This window comes from Crocuta crocuta, unplaced genomic scaffold, assembly GCF_008692635.1.
Source record: "Crocuta crocuta isolate KB4526 unplaced genomic scaffold, BGI_CrCroc_1.0 scaffold127, whole genome shotgun sequence".
NCBI lineage: Eukaryota > Metazoa > Chordata > Mammalia > Carnivora > Hyaenidae > Crocuta > Crocuta crocuta.
Window position 1 is genome coordinate 6,152,898 of NW_027532008.1, and position 14,459 is coordinate 6,167,356.

The 14,459-nt window shown below is 53.1% G+C and overlaps 1 protein-coding gene across 1 annotated transcript in view; it reads right to left on the minus strand.

The window, feature by feature from the left end:
• The window catches only part of EPHB2 (EPH receptor B2), a 123,522-nt gene that overhangs the window by 32,129 nt on the left and 76,934 nt on the right, over window positions 1-14,459 (minus strand). Inside the window, exons 4-5 of the mRNA XM_077775534.1 lie at window positions 10,775-10,930; window positions 9,314-9,649 (exon numbers count right to left, since the gene is read on the minus strand). Of these exons, the coding sequence (XP_077631660.1) occupies window positions 9,314-9,649; window positions 10,775-10,930 (492 nt within the window). The remainder of the gene's footprint in view (window positions 1-9,313; window positions 9,650-10,774; window positions 10,931-14,459) is intronic.

The window sequence follows — 14,459 nt, forward strand, 5'->3', positions numbered from 1 at the left end:
CCTCCCGTCACTTGCCATCCCATCCCACCCAGCTTTCTTTACTTTGTAGCGCTAACACTATCTGAGGGCCGGGATCTCATCTCTCTTATTCAATCCTTTATCCCTGGAACAGTGTGTGACTCAGAGTAAGCGTTTATCAATATTGCTGGAGGAAGGAAGGGGAAAAAGAAGGGCAGCCTCTCGCCTTTTCTAGCACCTTCAGGAAGCTGTCGGAGTCACTGACCTCGGGGGCTGAGACCTGGAGCAATGTCTTCAGGCAGCCGCGGGGGGAAGGCAGCACGGCTTCTAGGATGGCCATAGCGGTTCGCTCTCCCTCAGAGCCCCTGCCCGCCTGTGAGGCCACACAGAGCCTCTTGCCAACCCGCCAGCCAACAAGACCACAGCAGTCAATTATTACTGGGCTTGCATTCTCCAGGGTCTCTCGCGGGGACAAGACTCCTAGAATTTCCGGTTGATGAGGGGATGGCTGTTTTGACTGTAGCCATACAGTAAACTCCTGATGATCCAACTGCAATTCTGGGTGGCCTGATCATAACTGTCACAGCAGAATTTCCACAAATAAAACACTTCCAGAAAATGGGCCTCATTTCTTTCTGATTGGACCAAACAGGGCTGTGGACAGAAAAAAAGGAATCACCAGAAACTGGTGCCAAGGTGGCACTTTTCTAGAAAGCAAAGGAGCTCTGTGGTCAAGAAAGTTAGAGAAACACAGAGTTCTAGACTCCTGCTTGTGAGACTCACACTGCACACTCCTTTGTTCAAGGCTCTGAGAAGTCCTGCAGGGGAGAGACCCAGTTAACCTGGCGGTTGTGGTCTCATTTGGCTTTAGAACCTTTTTTTCACATAACAGCTATTAATGTGTTTTGCGAGCAGCAGTTTGTGAAATATGCTTTTGGGGGAAAAAACCCATAGCAACAAAAATCAGGTCCAGGAGATAATATCTTTTTCCTTGAACCTGACAAAACCTCCTGTCCAGGGTGGCTGTTCACCTGCTCATTCATTTTCCCCTTGATTCAGGATAAATTTAACAGCACCTCCTGAGTGCTACACAATCAGATGGAGGGGGTTCATCACATCCGTTTCACAGATGAGGAAAGCAAGAGTCAGGTCAAGTCTCCTGTCCATGGCAACTCAGCTCACAGGTGGGATCAGGGCCCAGCTCTGCCTGACTGTATAGTCCAGGTTGGTTTTTTCTCCCTGATGACTTGGCCTGAGCTAAAAGCATGATCCAAGCAGGCTAAGGCCAGGCTCTGGGCTTGGTACCCTGGAAACATCCAATGGCCTACCTTCTAGGGGGCTGCTGAACAGCCTTGATCTTACGTGTGGCTGCTGAGTGGGACCCATTCCTATGCCAGCACCTGGACCAGAAAGATGCTGAGAGCCCAAGCTTCAAATCTGGTAGTCTAGACAGCATGTCTCACCCCCCAGTGCCTCAGTTTCTCCTCTATAGAATGGGGACAATGGCATGGATGTTGGGAGGGTAAATGAAAACCGGCATGTATAGTGCTTAGCACAGGACTTGGTCCAGAGTTAAGGGGCCATGGGATGTCCACCATATGTGCTCAGACTCTTTTTTAAAAATTGTTTGTTTATTTAATTTAAGTCTACACCCATCGTGGGGCTTGATCGCACTACCTTGAGATCAAGAGCCATCTGCTCCTCCAAATGAGCAAGCCAGGTACCCCTGGGGTGTCCAGACTCTTAGGCAGCACTGTGAGTAGCTGAGAGCTCAGCAAAGGCTCTCGAATGGTAGTGATGGTGGTGGTCAAAGAGGGAAGAGGCGGCATTCAGGGTTCAGATCCCAGCTCTCTAAGGCCCAGTTGACTGTGTGACTTCAGGGAAGTTACTTTTCACTCTGAGCCCGGTTTCCTCACTTGTAAAATGGGATGTGGCAGACTTGACTTACTGCCAACCTAATACCATTCTTTCTTTCTCAAATTAACAAAATCTTGGTTCTTAACTAGGCACATTGTACCTGAATAAAAGGCTACATATTCCTAAACTACATATTCCTAAGCTTTAAGTGGCCATGTGACAATACGTGTGCCAATGAGATATAAAGCTAATATAATACGTGGGACTTCTAGGAAGTCTTTTTCAAAGGGAAGAACCTTCTCACTCTCTTTCTTCCATCCTGCTGCCTGGAACATGGATGAGACAGCTGGAGCTCTTGCAGCTATTTTGGCCTATAAGGACAAGAAACTGTATGCTGGGGGGCCTAGATCTGTCATGATTTCACAGGGTTGCCCAAACTCCTAACTTCTGACATCCTTTATGAATAAAAAAAAAAAATATTCATTTTGTCTAAGCCACTATGATAGATTGGTTATATTATTAATCACCTTGTTGTATCTACACTCTTTGCCCTCTAACTTGTGTAATTCTGACCCCCAGTTCTAGGCTTAGCCATATGACTCACTTTGGCCAAAGGGATATAAGCAAACATGATACAAGCAGAGCTTGAAAAGCCCTTGCAGGGGTGCCTGGGTGGCTCAGTCAGTTAAGCGTCCGACTTCGGCTCAGGTCATAATCTCACAGTTCGTGGGTGTGAGCCCTGCATCGGGCTCTGTGCTGACAGCTCAGAGCCTGGAGCCTGTTTCAGATTCTGTGTCTCCCTCTCTCTCTGACCTTCCCCTGCTCATGCTGTCTCTCTCTCTTAGAAATAAATAAAACATTAAAAAATAAAAAAAAGAAAAGAAAAGCCCTTGCATATATGTGCTGGCTGTCCTGGCTCCATGTGACTGCCATAAGAACACACCCAGGCCGACCTGGCCACGACCATCCATCCTGACAGTCAGACAGCAGTCACCCCCAAACACGCCGCGAGGCCCTGAAAATAACCCAAGAGCTGCCACGTGCCCCGGAGTAGAGGGAGTGCAAACATATGAATGTGCCCGCCCCTTCCTGACTCAGTCTGGAGACCTGTGAGCGAGGTAAATGCTTGCTTTCATGCTGTTGGTGTTGTGGTTGATTGTCCAACAGCATTACTGTGGCAGCAAAAGCATCTCTTATTTTTCTTCCTGTTCTCTGCCGCCAAACTCAATCCTAACTGATACTCTCGGCCGGCAGTGCCTTCCCTGCAGAAAGCTTGGGGGGATCAAAGAGGCCGACGTGCGCAGAGGGCTCGGCCCGGGGAGGGAAGTGCCCTCTCCCTCTCTCTTCATTTCCCCAGGCCTGGGCCTCCCCAGGGGCTCTGCTGGCCCATATCTCCTTCTGATCTTCTTGGCCCCCAGGAAGAGAAGTAGGTGAGTGCATGCTTGTGCCAGTTCTAGAGACTGTATGCCCGCCCCCCAGGAGGCCAGGAAGATCAGAGCACAACACGCTGGCAGAGGGGCTTTGGAAAGTTGAAAGTCCTTCCATGAGAGAGCCACGCGGAGTGGCCGTGGTACCTGGCCGGGGTGGAGGCTGGCTCTGCCACGGACCTGCTGTGTCATCCTGGACAGCCACTTAGAAACCTCCCTGGGCCCCCGTCTTCCCCTCTCTAAAGAAAGAGGTTTGCATTCAGGGCCTCTGCCGACGCTCATGTGCTTTCACTTGGCTTATGTTACCTTCTGCAACAAGCAGAATAATGACCCCTGAAGGTGTCACATCCTAATCCCAGTGTCTGTGAATATGTTACCTTATGTGGCAACAGGGATTTTGCAGATGCGATTAGGGCGATGGCCCTTGAGATGGGGAGATTATGCTGGATTATCCAGATAGATCCAATCTAATCTACCGAGCCCTTAAAGGAGGAGAACCTTTCCCAGTGGAGAGTCTGAGAACCAGAGAGGGGAAGCGTGAAGACACTGGATGCCCTGTTGCCGCTTTTGAGATGGAGGGGCCACGTGCAAGGGCTGGAGAGGGTGTCTCATGGGCTAAGGGCAGCTGCCAGCCAGCAAGGAACGGGGACCTCATTCCTACCACCCTGTGGCACTGAGTTCTGCCGACACTGATCGGTCTCACAGATCATCCCTTAGAGCCATCAGAGAGGAATGCGGCCCTGCCGACAGCTTCATTTGGGCCTGAAGGGATCCAGGCTCGTCTTCTGACTGGATCTGTGAGCTGTGAGACAGGAACTGTGTCTCACTCCCAGTGATTAAGCTTGTGTAGCTATAGCATCCCAGTAGGAAATCAAGACACCTTCCGATTTTGTCTGAAGCCTAGCTGATGCATCTTATCCACTTACCGGGCGCTCTGTCTATGTGATTGCTAATCCGGACACCGTCCGGCAAAGCTGGACCGATAGATCAATACCCATTTTGAAGGTGAGGACACTGAGGCTCGGAGGAGTGAAGTCTCCCATGCAGCCTGGGCCCATAACTTGGAAAGGGCGGTGCTGGAGGAGGGCGGAGCCCAGCACCGATGACGTGTTTTTGCCCACACCACCCACCAGGAGGTGACAACAGGGGAGCTTCCCAACTGGTCAGCCTGCTGCTCAGTATAGGAGATGCCGAAGACTGCATCTGCCAGCCAGGCTGTGCTGTGGACGGGCCCATGCGCACGGTCGGCCCTGCTTCTGCAGAAGGCTTCAGTCCGGCCAGCGCTGGGCCCCAACTATGCGGTGATGTCATTGTTCAGGCTCCGCCACTGCCTGCCTGGTGAGTGCAGGCAAGTCCCTTAACTCCCGATGCCTCCCTTTCCTTGCCTGGGAGACAGAATAATAAGAGGCCCCACCTCACTGTGTTGTTGTGAAGATTCATGGTCAAGGACTCAGGACAGTGTCTGCTACACAGTAAACATTTGATAGATGGGAGCCATTATCGTGATTAGGGTGAACATAGGATGATCTCTGCATTCTGCCGGCCTGCATGTGCCAGGTAGCCTGGGAGGCACCTTGAGACATGAGCTCAGAGCATCACTGCAATCCCGCAAGGAGGGGCCGAGATGCTCACGAGGATACCCATTCAGACGTGGGCTAAGTGACTTGTCAGAGGCTGCGTGCCAGTGAGCAGCCAGGCTTGATTCAAAGCCAGGTTTGTTTGCCAGATTCCCGAACCCAGACCCTTCCCAGCCCTTCTCGAACTGGGCAAAGGCACAGCTGCCCGGAGCTTGCTCCGGAGGCGGGTGTGTGTGGGGGGGTGTCCGGCACAGCCTCAGAGGGCGGCTAAAAGGCCTGGATACTGTCCCGAGGACGAGCCCCATGTTACAGAAATGCCGCACGTGCCCCAGGTCTGCAGGGCTGTCTCTGCCTCACGATTTGGATCTCCGCTTAAATGCCACCTCTGTAGAGAGGCTCTCTTCCGATGCCCGCCCCGATGCCCCCATTTCCTGTGTTGTCCTGCTTGTGTCGAGGGCCACTCTGGACAGCAGAGACATATCCCGCATCTGCCCCCTCCCAGCTGAGTGGGCCTGGGCACATGCTAGACTTCTTCCCGTGCCTGTTTCTTCCTCCTTCAGGTGGGGATAGGCAGCTCAGCCTGGCCACTTTCTCCAGGGGGGCCCGAGAAGACGGGTGAAAACAGGGCGGAAAGCCGTTCCAGAATGGCGGAGTGCAGTTCGAAGGTGGCATGACGGCTTTATGAAGTCAGAAGGCAGCTCTGGCCCCAGCGAATGCCAAGGGAGTGTGAGCAAGGCCCAGTCACTTGCCCAAAAGGAATAGTTTTGCCTTTTAAGGGAATGAGTTAGATATTTATATGTTGAATTTTAGGGTCTGATTAAAACCGACCACTGAATGCATTTGTCTGGAAATCAAGTCCCCAGCCTTGCTTTCTAACCTATCATAATTCTCTTCACCCCACCTCACTCCATGCTTCCCTGAACCCTTCTGCAAATGTTCACTGAGCATTCACTGTGGTGTGCCCCTGGCCAGGTGCCGAGAAAACCGTGGGGAGCAAAAGCAGATCCATTGTGTTCCGCCACGTGCTGATGGCGGGGCAGACAGGCAGGAATGACACGATCAAAGGCATAAGGCTAAAATTCCAACCAGGAAGCTTGAGGGCCATGGTGCCGAGGGTGTGACCGAGTCAGGAAGGCCAATAAAGATGAGATAAGGTCTGAAAGAAGAGTGAGGAGAAAAGCAATCCAGGCAGAGGGAACATGTGCAGAGGAACGGAAAGAACTCTCCCTCCCACTTGCCACCTGTGCTTCCCTCCCCCGTGGACACCTTCTTCCCTGCATGATTCCATCTCTTTTTCTTACAAACTTCTCCATTCTCCAAAGTCAAGTTCAAATGCCTCTTCTTCCAGGAAGCCTTCCATAACTTGCCCTTCTCCCATTCTCCAGGAGGAGATGATCTCTCTCTCCTGCCTGTGATCTCTCTCACCTCCCCATACACATCCTTGGGACTTGATTCATTCTATCTTTAATGGAATGCTGTATCCATGTCTCATCTTTCCAACCAGGGTATCAATCCTCAAGGGCAGGAACTGTGTCTTCTCTAGTATAGATTTGCAGTCACATCGTTCTGAGTTTATATCCTAATTGAGGCCACTTAATTCTGGGACTTTGCATAAATGGCTCTACCTCTCTGGGTCTCTGTTTCTTTATCTGACAAATGGGGATAATGTGCTGAGGGTGTGGTGTGGCTTCACGGTCCCCAGCTGGGCTCTGACCATCTGTGAAAACGTTGGCTTGTCAAGGGGCTTGAAACAAAGAGGAAGGGGATAGGCTGTTTATGATCTAGAAAGCCCAGGGGCTTGGAGGCTTAGACTCGCTTAGACCTGGGTCTCCCGAGTTTGTCTGATGGTAAGGAATACTTGAGCTACTTGTTAAAAGTGCCAATTCCCAGAGCCAACTTTTGGAATTCTGATTCAGCAGGTCTGAGGTAGGGCCAAGAACTTGTGTTCTGGAAAAGCTCTCATATAATTCTGACGCACAAATGGTGGAAAAATTGAACCCTTAATGGAGGCAGCGATTTTCATGAGTGTGATGGGTTGGGTCAGCTATCTCAGCTTTGCCTCTTGGAATAGGTTGTGGACCCTCACCCTTTCCCAAGTAACTCTGCGGGGCTCATTTGCTGTTGGTGACTGTGTCCCAAGCAGAGGCATGCGTTGGTGTGGCATGGTTTGGCTCAGCCACTTGTGCTCCTAGCATTTACCATGAGAGAAAGAAGCCTCAGTGGCTGCTGGTCCAAGGGGAATGGGAGACATATGGAACAGACTGAATCCAACCCACATTCTGGAGTCCTGCCCAGCACAGAGAGCCCTGCTTCAGATTAGCTAAACCCTAGCTGCCCCACAGACTAGTGAGGGAGAAAATAAATGTTTATTGTTGTGAACTACTAAGATTTTCAGGTGGTTTTGTTATGCAGCATTATTGTAGCAATAGCTGACTGATACACTGATGTCATGCCGCAAAGGAATGGCAAAGCTAGGACTCAAACTCAGGTTTGAATCTAGTACCTGTTTCTCACTGCTTCTGTCTTTCAATCCTGAGGGCTTCCCTCTGTATCTTCTTCTTGGAAGCCTCTCACTTCCACTCTGTTCCAGCTCTGTTTTTTGGACAGGAAGGGTCCAGCTCAAGCAGCTCTACTCCTTGCTGCTAATAAGATGAGGCTTCTTGAGTTCCACCCTCAGGGCTCCCAGAAAGGTACAAAGGAGGCCCCTACAGCCAGGGAAAGAACTCCCTCACCTCTACCCCCGTTAGGAGCCTGGGCTTCCCTGCCTCAGAGCTTTGTCCAGATAGAGAGTCTCACAGCTGAATCTTCATAATCTGTTAGGTGTCTTTACTAAGAGTGGTTGGCTTTCAAGGGTTCTGTCAGATTGCCTGCCTTGAGTTAGCTCCATCTGGACCCCAATCTGAGTGGGGCTTAAATGCACCAATGACCCCCACAAGAGCTGCAGGCACATGCTCACAAATATGCCCTCTCGGCCACAGAAAGACCAAAACCATTCACAAGCAAAGCCACACTCCTCATACACAAACACACAGACAGGCAGGGCCACCTTCATACATACAAACTTGTGCTCAAACACACCCTTTCCAAGCCCCTCACATTGAGACACACTCATGTTCACGAATGCATGTGTAAATAAGAAGCCACATGGCCACAGAACATGTAATCACAATCGTAAACACACGGTCACCCAAGCACACCCATACATTCTTACACATGTGCGCTCATTCACACACCGTCAAATCCAAGGTCCTTGGATATAGCCTGGATTGTGCCCAAGCACTGGAGTCTGTTTGTCCTAGTTAATTCCTGTCTCTTACCCTCCTGCCTTGTGACTCAACTTCTCTGACCGTCATCTGTAAATTGGGGGCATGGATGCCTCCTACTCAAGGAGGCCACAGGTCATGTACAGAAAGTACCCCTCAAGCAGGTGGCGCTGGTTGGCCTCTCTCCTTCCATGTCCTGGAGCCTGGCCTCCCTTGGCTCTTCCTTGGACAGGGCCCAGACCAGGCTCACAGTGGAGGCTTGGCAAGGGTTGTTGAGTGAATAACTGAGGGGACACACTCAGTTTTCAACCTACAGGTACCATGAGGTCCTTGAAAATCTCGTGTAGCCCTTGGTTGGAAGATGAGGCTGGCCCTGGCCCAGAGGGCAGTGGTCTTGGTGGAGAGAAGGAGCTGGAAGCCTAAGTGGAGTGGACTGAGGAGGGAAAGGCAGTAGTAGTGAGACTGCCTTGTTTGGCAGCTTTTTTTTTTGCCACGAGGGAAGTAGAGCGGAAGATGGAGGGTGACATGGGGTCCCGGGAAGGATGATGAAGGTGAACTGAGGGAGAAAAGTCTGCTGGAGTTGGACTGGAGTGGGTGGAAGGCTCACAGAAGGCACCTGTGGAAACTGCTAGGTACCTCCTGGGTGTGTCCCCACCGCCCACTGCGAGAGGCTTAAGTCAGGCTCTGAGGGGTCGCGTCCTCTGGCCTCCTCTGGGGCTCAGTGAGGCTGCATGACCAAGCTCTTTCCAGGGGAGGGTGCGCAGAAGTGACGGGTGGCCCTCCTGCGTGCCCAGCTGGGAACATGACCGTGGCCTTGGCCTTGCACCCTCTCTGTCCCACAGACATGCCTGTACTCAGCGTCCCCGCGCACACAGGCAGGGAGCGTGGGGGGCGCTGCTGCAAACGGAAGAAGCTCCAAGCAGATCTGATCTACCCACTAACCTGGACTGCTCTGCTGCGGACAGGGGAGAAGCCTGAATCTCTGCGCTCTCTGTGCCACTGAGCACTTTCTGTGACAGCAGCTTCACGCTCACCTCCGACAACACACACTCAGCAAACGACAGCTGCTGTTACCAACACCACGATCACCACGACAACGGACAGGTAGACACCTCCACCCTCAGCGGAGCACAGCTTCGGCAGAGTGGCAGCCACCCACAGGTGCCAGGGTCCTTGTTTGGCACAGCAGGGCCCGGCCCTGCCCCCTTGGAGCGCGCAGGGAAGTGCTTACCTGCCTGGTTGGTGGTGATGTTCACGGAGGCGAACTGAGGTGAAAAGGGGCTCTGGTCGGTGACGCCGTTCACAGCCTGGATCTCGAAGGTGTACTGGGTGTGAGCTAGCAGGTCGCTGATGTAAATGCGCGGCTCGGTCAGGCCCAGCTGCCGAGGTGCGTACTGCACGTTGTCCCCACAGCGGGTGCAGGCGCCCCGGCCCGAGCCACAGCTCTTGCAGATGATGTTGTAGACGAGATCCTCGCGGCCTCCTGAGTCGCGGGGCGGGGTCCACTCTAGCATGAGGGATGTTTCATTCACACTGGAGATCACTGCCTGGGGTGCGGAGGGGATGGCTGGGGTGGGGAGAGGGGTCGGTCAGTTCCCAAGGATGCCCGTGTGGAGCCACGTCCCAAGAGACGGCTCTCTACCCACTGCCCTCGCTCCAGCCTGGGCCCCCAAAGGCTTCCTTCGAATCCTTTCTCCCCTCCACCAGAGAGATGCTTCTAGAGTATAACCCTCATCTTGCTGCACATCTGCTTAGCCCTTTCTCCCTGGACTCCAGCCTCCTCCGTATTTGTTATCAGAGCCAGGGCCCATCTTTTTGTGGTGGGGATTATACCCACCTGATAACTGTTTCCCTTCTTCCTTCTAACAGAACCCCTATGTTCTATGTCCGGCTAGAAGACTATATTTCCCAGCCTCCTGTGATTAAGGGCTGACCACTGAGATTTGGCAGAAGTTGTTGGTTAGGACTTTTTCTTAAAAGGACACAGCTGTAAAATGTGTCCTTGTCCCTTTCTTTCTTCCTCCGTCTACAATGTGTGTGATGGCTGGAGCTTCAGCAGCAATGCTGGACTAAGAAGTGGCCCGAAGGAGAGGAGCCGCATGCCAAGGATGGTGGAGCAGGAGTGAGCCAGGTCCCAGGGACCTTCATGGCTTGGCCACAATTACCGCAGAGGTGCTTATCTTTGGGGGTTCTGCTAAGTGAGAGAATAAATCCTTATGGTTTAAGTGCCGGGGTCAGCTCTCTCTCGTTGCCTGTAGCTGAATGCCATTCCTGTCTGATCCGGGGGTGGAAAGATTGCCCTCATGGCCATCCCGCTCCTAAAGCACGCAGCCTGTGATTTCAGGTGGCCGCTGCCAGGTCGAAACACCGGGAAGGCTCCTCTGTCACGGACACCAGGTTGGCTCTCCTTTTGCGAAGCCTCCCATTCACTGTCCCTTTGTGAATCGAGACCCTGACTTCCTCCTCCGTGTGACTAGCAGGAAGAGGGAAGGAGCCAGATGCCAGCTCCGCGGTTAGCTGCTCTTTGGCCGCACAGCCACCCCGGGACGGCCCTCTTCCAAACCGGTTTTCATTTCCCCTCCCACCAGGTGACGGGCTGCTCCCCTCTCAGGGAAGGCTGGCTGCGCCCCGAGCTTCCCGCAGGTGGACTTGGGACTCGGTCAGGCATCGCGCCTGGGGGGCCCGGACGTACTTGTGCAGGGCATGTCCAGGGGGTCCAGGTCCGCTCTGTAGTAGCCGTTGCGGCAGACGCAGTTGGTCGCCCCTTCTGAAGTGGTCCGGCTGTTGATGGGGCAGTGTGCGCAGGCCTCGTCCCCTTGGTTGGCCTTGAAGGTTCCAGATGGGCAACCTGGGGCAGAAGACAAGGAGAGCTGCTGCAGAAACCGGAGCAGGGCTCAGAGGTCACAAGGAGAGGTCACCTGCGAGGAAAGACCGTCAGGCTCTCGAAGGCGCCACCCAGCCTTGCAGAGGGGCTGCCAAGTGCCGTTGTTGGGAAACCCCATCTCCTAAGGCTCTTGGAGGGGTCTCCAGGCTCCAACATGGCAGTCCTATCTGTGCCCAGAAGGTTCCGGGCTACCTGGATTCTTTTCTCTGAAGCTGTCTATGGCTTCATCTGGGGCCCCTAGTGATCCCTCTTCAACTACTCCAGGCTGAGCCACAGCTTTTCGGGTCAATCCCGACTTATTCTGAAGACCCTGAAGAGGTCTGGGGTAGCACCCATGGCCTGGTCTTGCTCACTAATGGCTGGTTGAGCCCTGATTCTTATAACCAGATTCCTGGCTCCCCGAATGATTGCATTAAAGTAGAAAAGTGCAGGGCACGTAGAAAGACGGTGTGGTACAGCAGGAAAGAACACTGTCTTTAGAAGTAGACAGGCCTGGGTTTGAGCCCCAGCTTGGCCTTTTACTAACTAGCTGTGTGGCCATAGACAAGCGGCTTAGCCATTCTGAGACTCAGTTTCCTTATTTGTAAAATTATGCTTCTAAGGGCCATTTCTGAAAGCCTCTGGGGGGATCTGGCATGGTGTGTAAGGTATATGGCATGGGGCCTTGCACCGTGTAGATGCCCAGTGAATAGTAGCCGTTACTGCAGTAGGTGTTGGATGGATTTATTTCGCTAAAGGGAGCCTGCAGTACCAGGGACAGCCTGAGGAGGGAAGTGTTTGCACTTGATGAGCCTGTTCAGCTACGAGGGGCCTTCTTCCCTGCTCTGGGCGGGGGGGGGGGGGGGGGAATTTTAGGATGTGGGTTCAGGCCCTGCAGCTCAGGGCTTAGGTTCTACAAGAAATGACCACTCCTGTGTGGACCTGTGTGCAAATCCACGCCACCCTTCCTTCGAGCCCTGGGCTGGGAATCAGGAGGCCTGGGGTCCAGACCCTGTCCCTTTCCTGGCCTCAGTTTCTTCTTCTGCTTACTGGGGTTCATAATCCTAGCTCTGCTGTGGAGTGTTGTGAGGGAGGATCATGGAAGGGGTAAGCGAGAAGGTGGACGGGAGAAGAGCTTTGCAACAGGCAAGTTCCTCCTCGGAATGAAATGAGGGCCAGGGATGCTCACCTGGACCACATTCCACACCTGTGTGCTGTGTGACTTTTGGCAAGCATCCCCCCCCCGCCCCCAGAGCGTCACTCTCCTCATGTGTCAATGGCTAACATAAAGTTCCCTAAATCATTCTTCCAGCCCCGGTCTTCAAGCTTATCCTCCAAGTTCAAATCTTAGCAAACTGCCCTCCTCTCAACTCTTCAACCAGCTCCAGCCTCAGAGACTCCATCCTCCTTGGTGCTTCTATTACTTGAGATCGGGAAGGTTTATGCCTCTGCCATAATTATTCACCAAGGGTCCTCTGGCTGTGCTCTTGGCCCCCTGAGGATCGGAGTCCTGTCTGACTCACAGCTCCTTCCCCTCTGCGTAGCACGGAGCCCAGCACTCAGCAGATGGTCCATTAATATCACTGGAAGTGGCTTAAGTGGGAAGAGCTTGGGCTTTGGGGATGGTGCAAGTAGGAAGGCAGTGAAGAATGGTGGCTAGTGCACAGGCTGCGTGGTGAATCGCCAGCAGTGTGACCTCGGGCCAGTCACTAAGCTATTTCCTTTTCTGCAAAACGGAGACAAGAGTGTCTCCATCCTACAATTGCTGCGAGGATTACATCAGTTAATTTAGGCAAAAATGCCCAGAATAATGCCTGCCATTATTGAACTGTATCTGGTTCAAATACCAATCTGCTGGGTGACCTGAGACGAGTGGTTCAACCTCTCTGAGCCAAAGTTTTCTCATAGCTGTGAGAGTATCTACCCATAAAGTGGCCATGAGGACTCCATGAGATGGACGGTGCCTGACATGGGGGCGGGGAAAGGTTGTGGTGACTATCTCAGGGCTTGCTGGATGGCACAAGGGTGCAGTAAATAATCCACAGACAATTCCCTCTGGGGTCCTCATTTACTTTTGGAGGGGACTTCCAGAAAGTGGCAACCAACTTAATCAACAACCTCGCTGGCTGATGCCACCCTGACCAGGCCCTGTGAGGATCTTGAAGAGCCCACTCCAGTCCAGTCCTTAAGGAACTGCCAGGCAAAGGCAAAGTCAGGACCTTGACATAACCATCAGGCCACAGTCACACCCAGGAGGATGGCCATGAGCGCTCTGGGGATTTAGTAGGGCCTCCACTGTACAGCTGGGGAAGCCAGGCCTTCAGAGTGTAAATATGAAACAGCCAACATTTACTGAGTATTTTTTTTAAATGTTTGTTTGTTTTGAGAGAGCAAGAGAGAGAGCGAGCGAGCAGGGGAGAGTCGCAGAGAGAGGGAGAGAGCATCCCAAGCAGGCTCCGCTCTCTCAGCACAGTGCCTGATGTGGGGCTCGAGCCCACAAACCACGAGATCAGGAACTGAGCTGAAATCAAGAGTTGGATGCTTAGCCGACTGAGCCACCCAGGTGTCCCTTACTGAGTACTTGTTAAATAGTGGCTCTGTTCTGAGGACTTAACCCACAGTAACGCATCCAGTCCTTACCCAGCCCTGTGATGGAAGGAGTGTTACCTCCATTTTCAGATGGAGGCATGAAGGCACAGAGATGAAGTGATTTGCTATGATGTGAGCTCAGTGGCAGGGTTGAGATTTGATCTTGGGTGGTCTGACTCTACATGCTTCCCTAACCATCACACCACACTGCCCCTATGCAACCTGCATCACTGTCCATGGTCTGTGAGCACTGGGCAGGTGCCCCGAGCTTTCTCCACTCCATAGCACTGGCTTTGGGGTCCTGAGCCCTCCTGCTTTCCCTCCTGTTTACTTTCCTCTCTGGCACCACAGCTCCCCTGCTCGCGGGATAAAGAGGGGGCAGCTCTGGCTCTAGTTAAGTGATTGATCTCTCGGAGCCTCAGTTTCCTCTGCTGTAAAGTGGGGGTACAGGGCTCTTGTGGGGGGGGTCTAGGCCCATCTAAATAGATGCCAGAGGTTTTGATCCCAAGATGAGGAGCCTCCTGGCTCCCTTTCAGGAAGGAGCCGGCCCAGCTTAGCACATCTCTTCCATCTGCTGGTAGTTCCCGGGGCCGGCTGGTGAGTGGCCACCCACAGTCCCCTCTATGCCGCGCCAGCCCCTCCATCTGGGCCACCTTCCTGGCTGTCCTTTCCGGTCACCACGTTCTGGCCCCAGCTCAGACTTCCCCGGCTGCTTCCTTCAGAAACCTTCCCTCTTTAGGGGTTTGGCCGGACCACTTCCACCCTCTCGCTGGTTACCTGGGGTTTCTGTATCTCTCAGCACCGCGCATCACACAACCTGCTCTTTGTCTTGGAAGGTGACATCACTCTCCACCCAGTCCCCAGGAACCCTGGATGCCTCCTCCCTACCCTCACCCCCTGTGGCCAATTACGAGGTCTCCCTTCC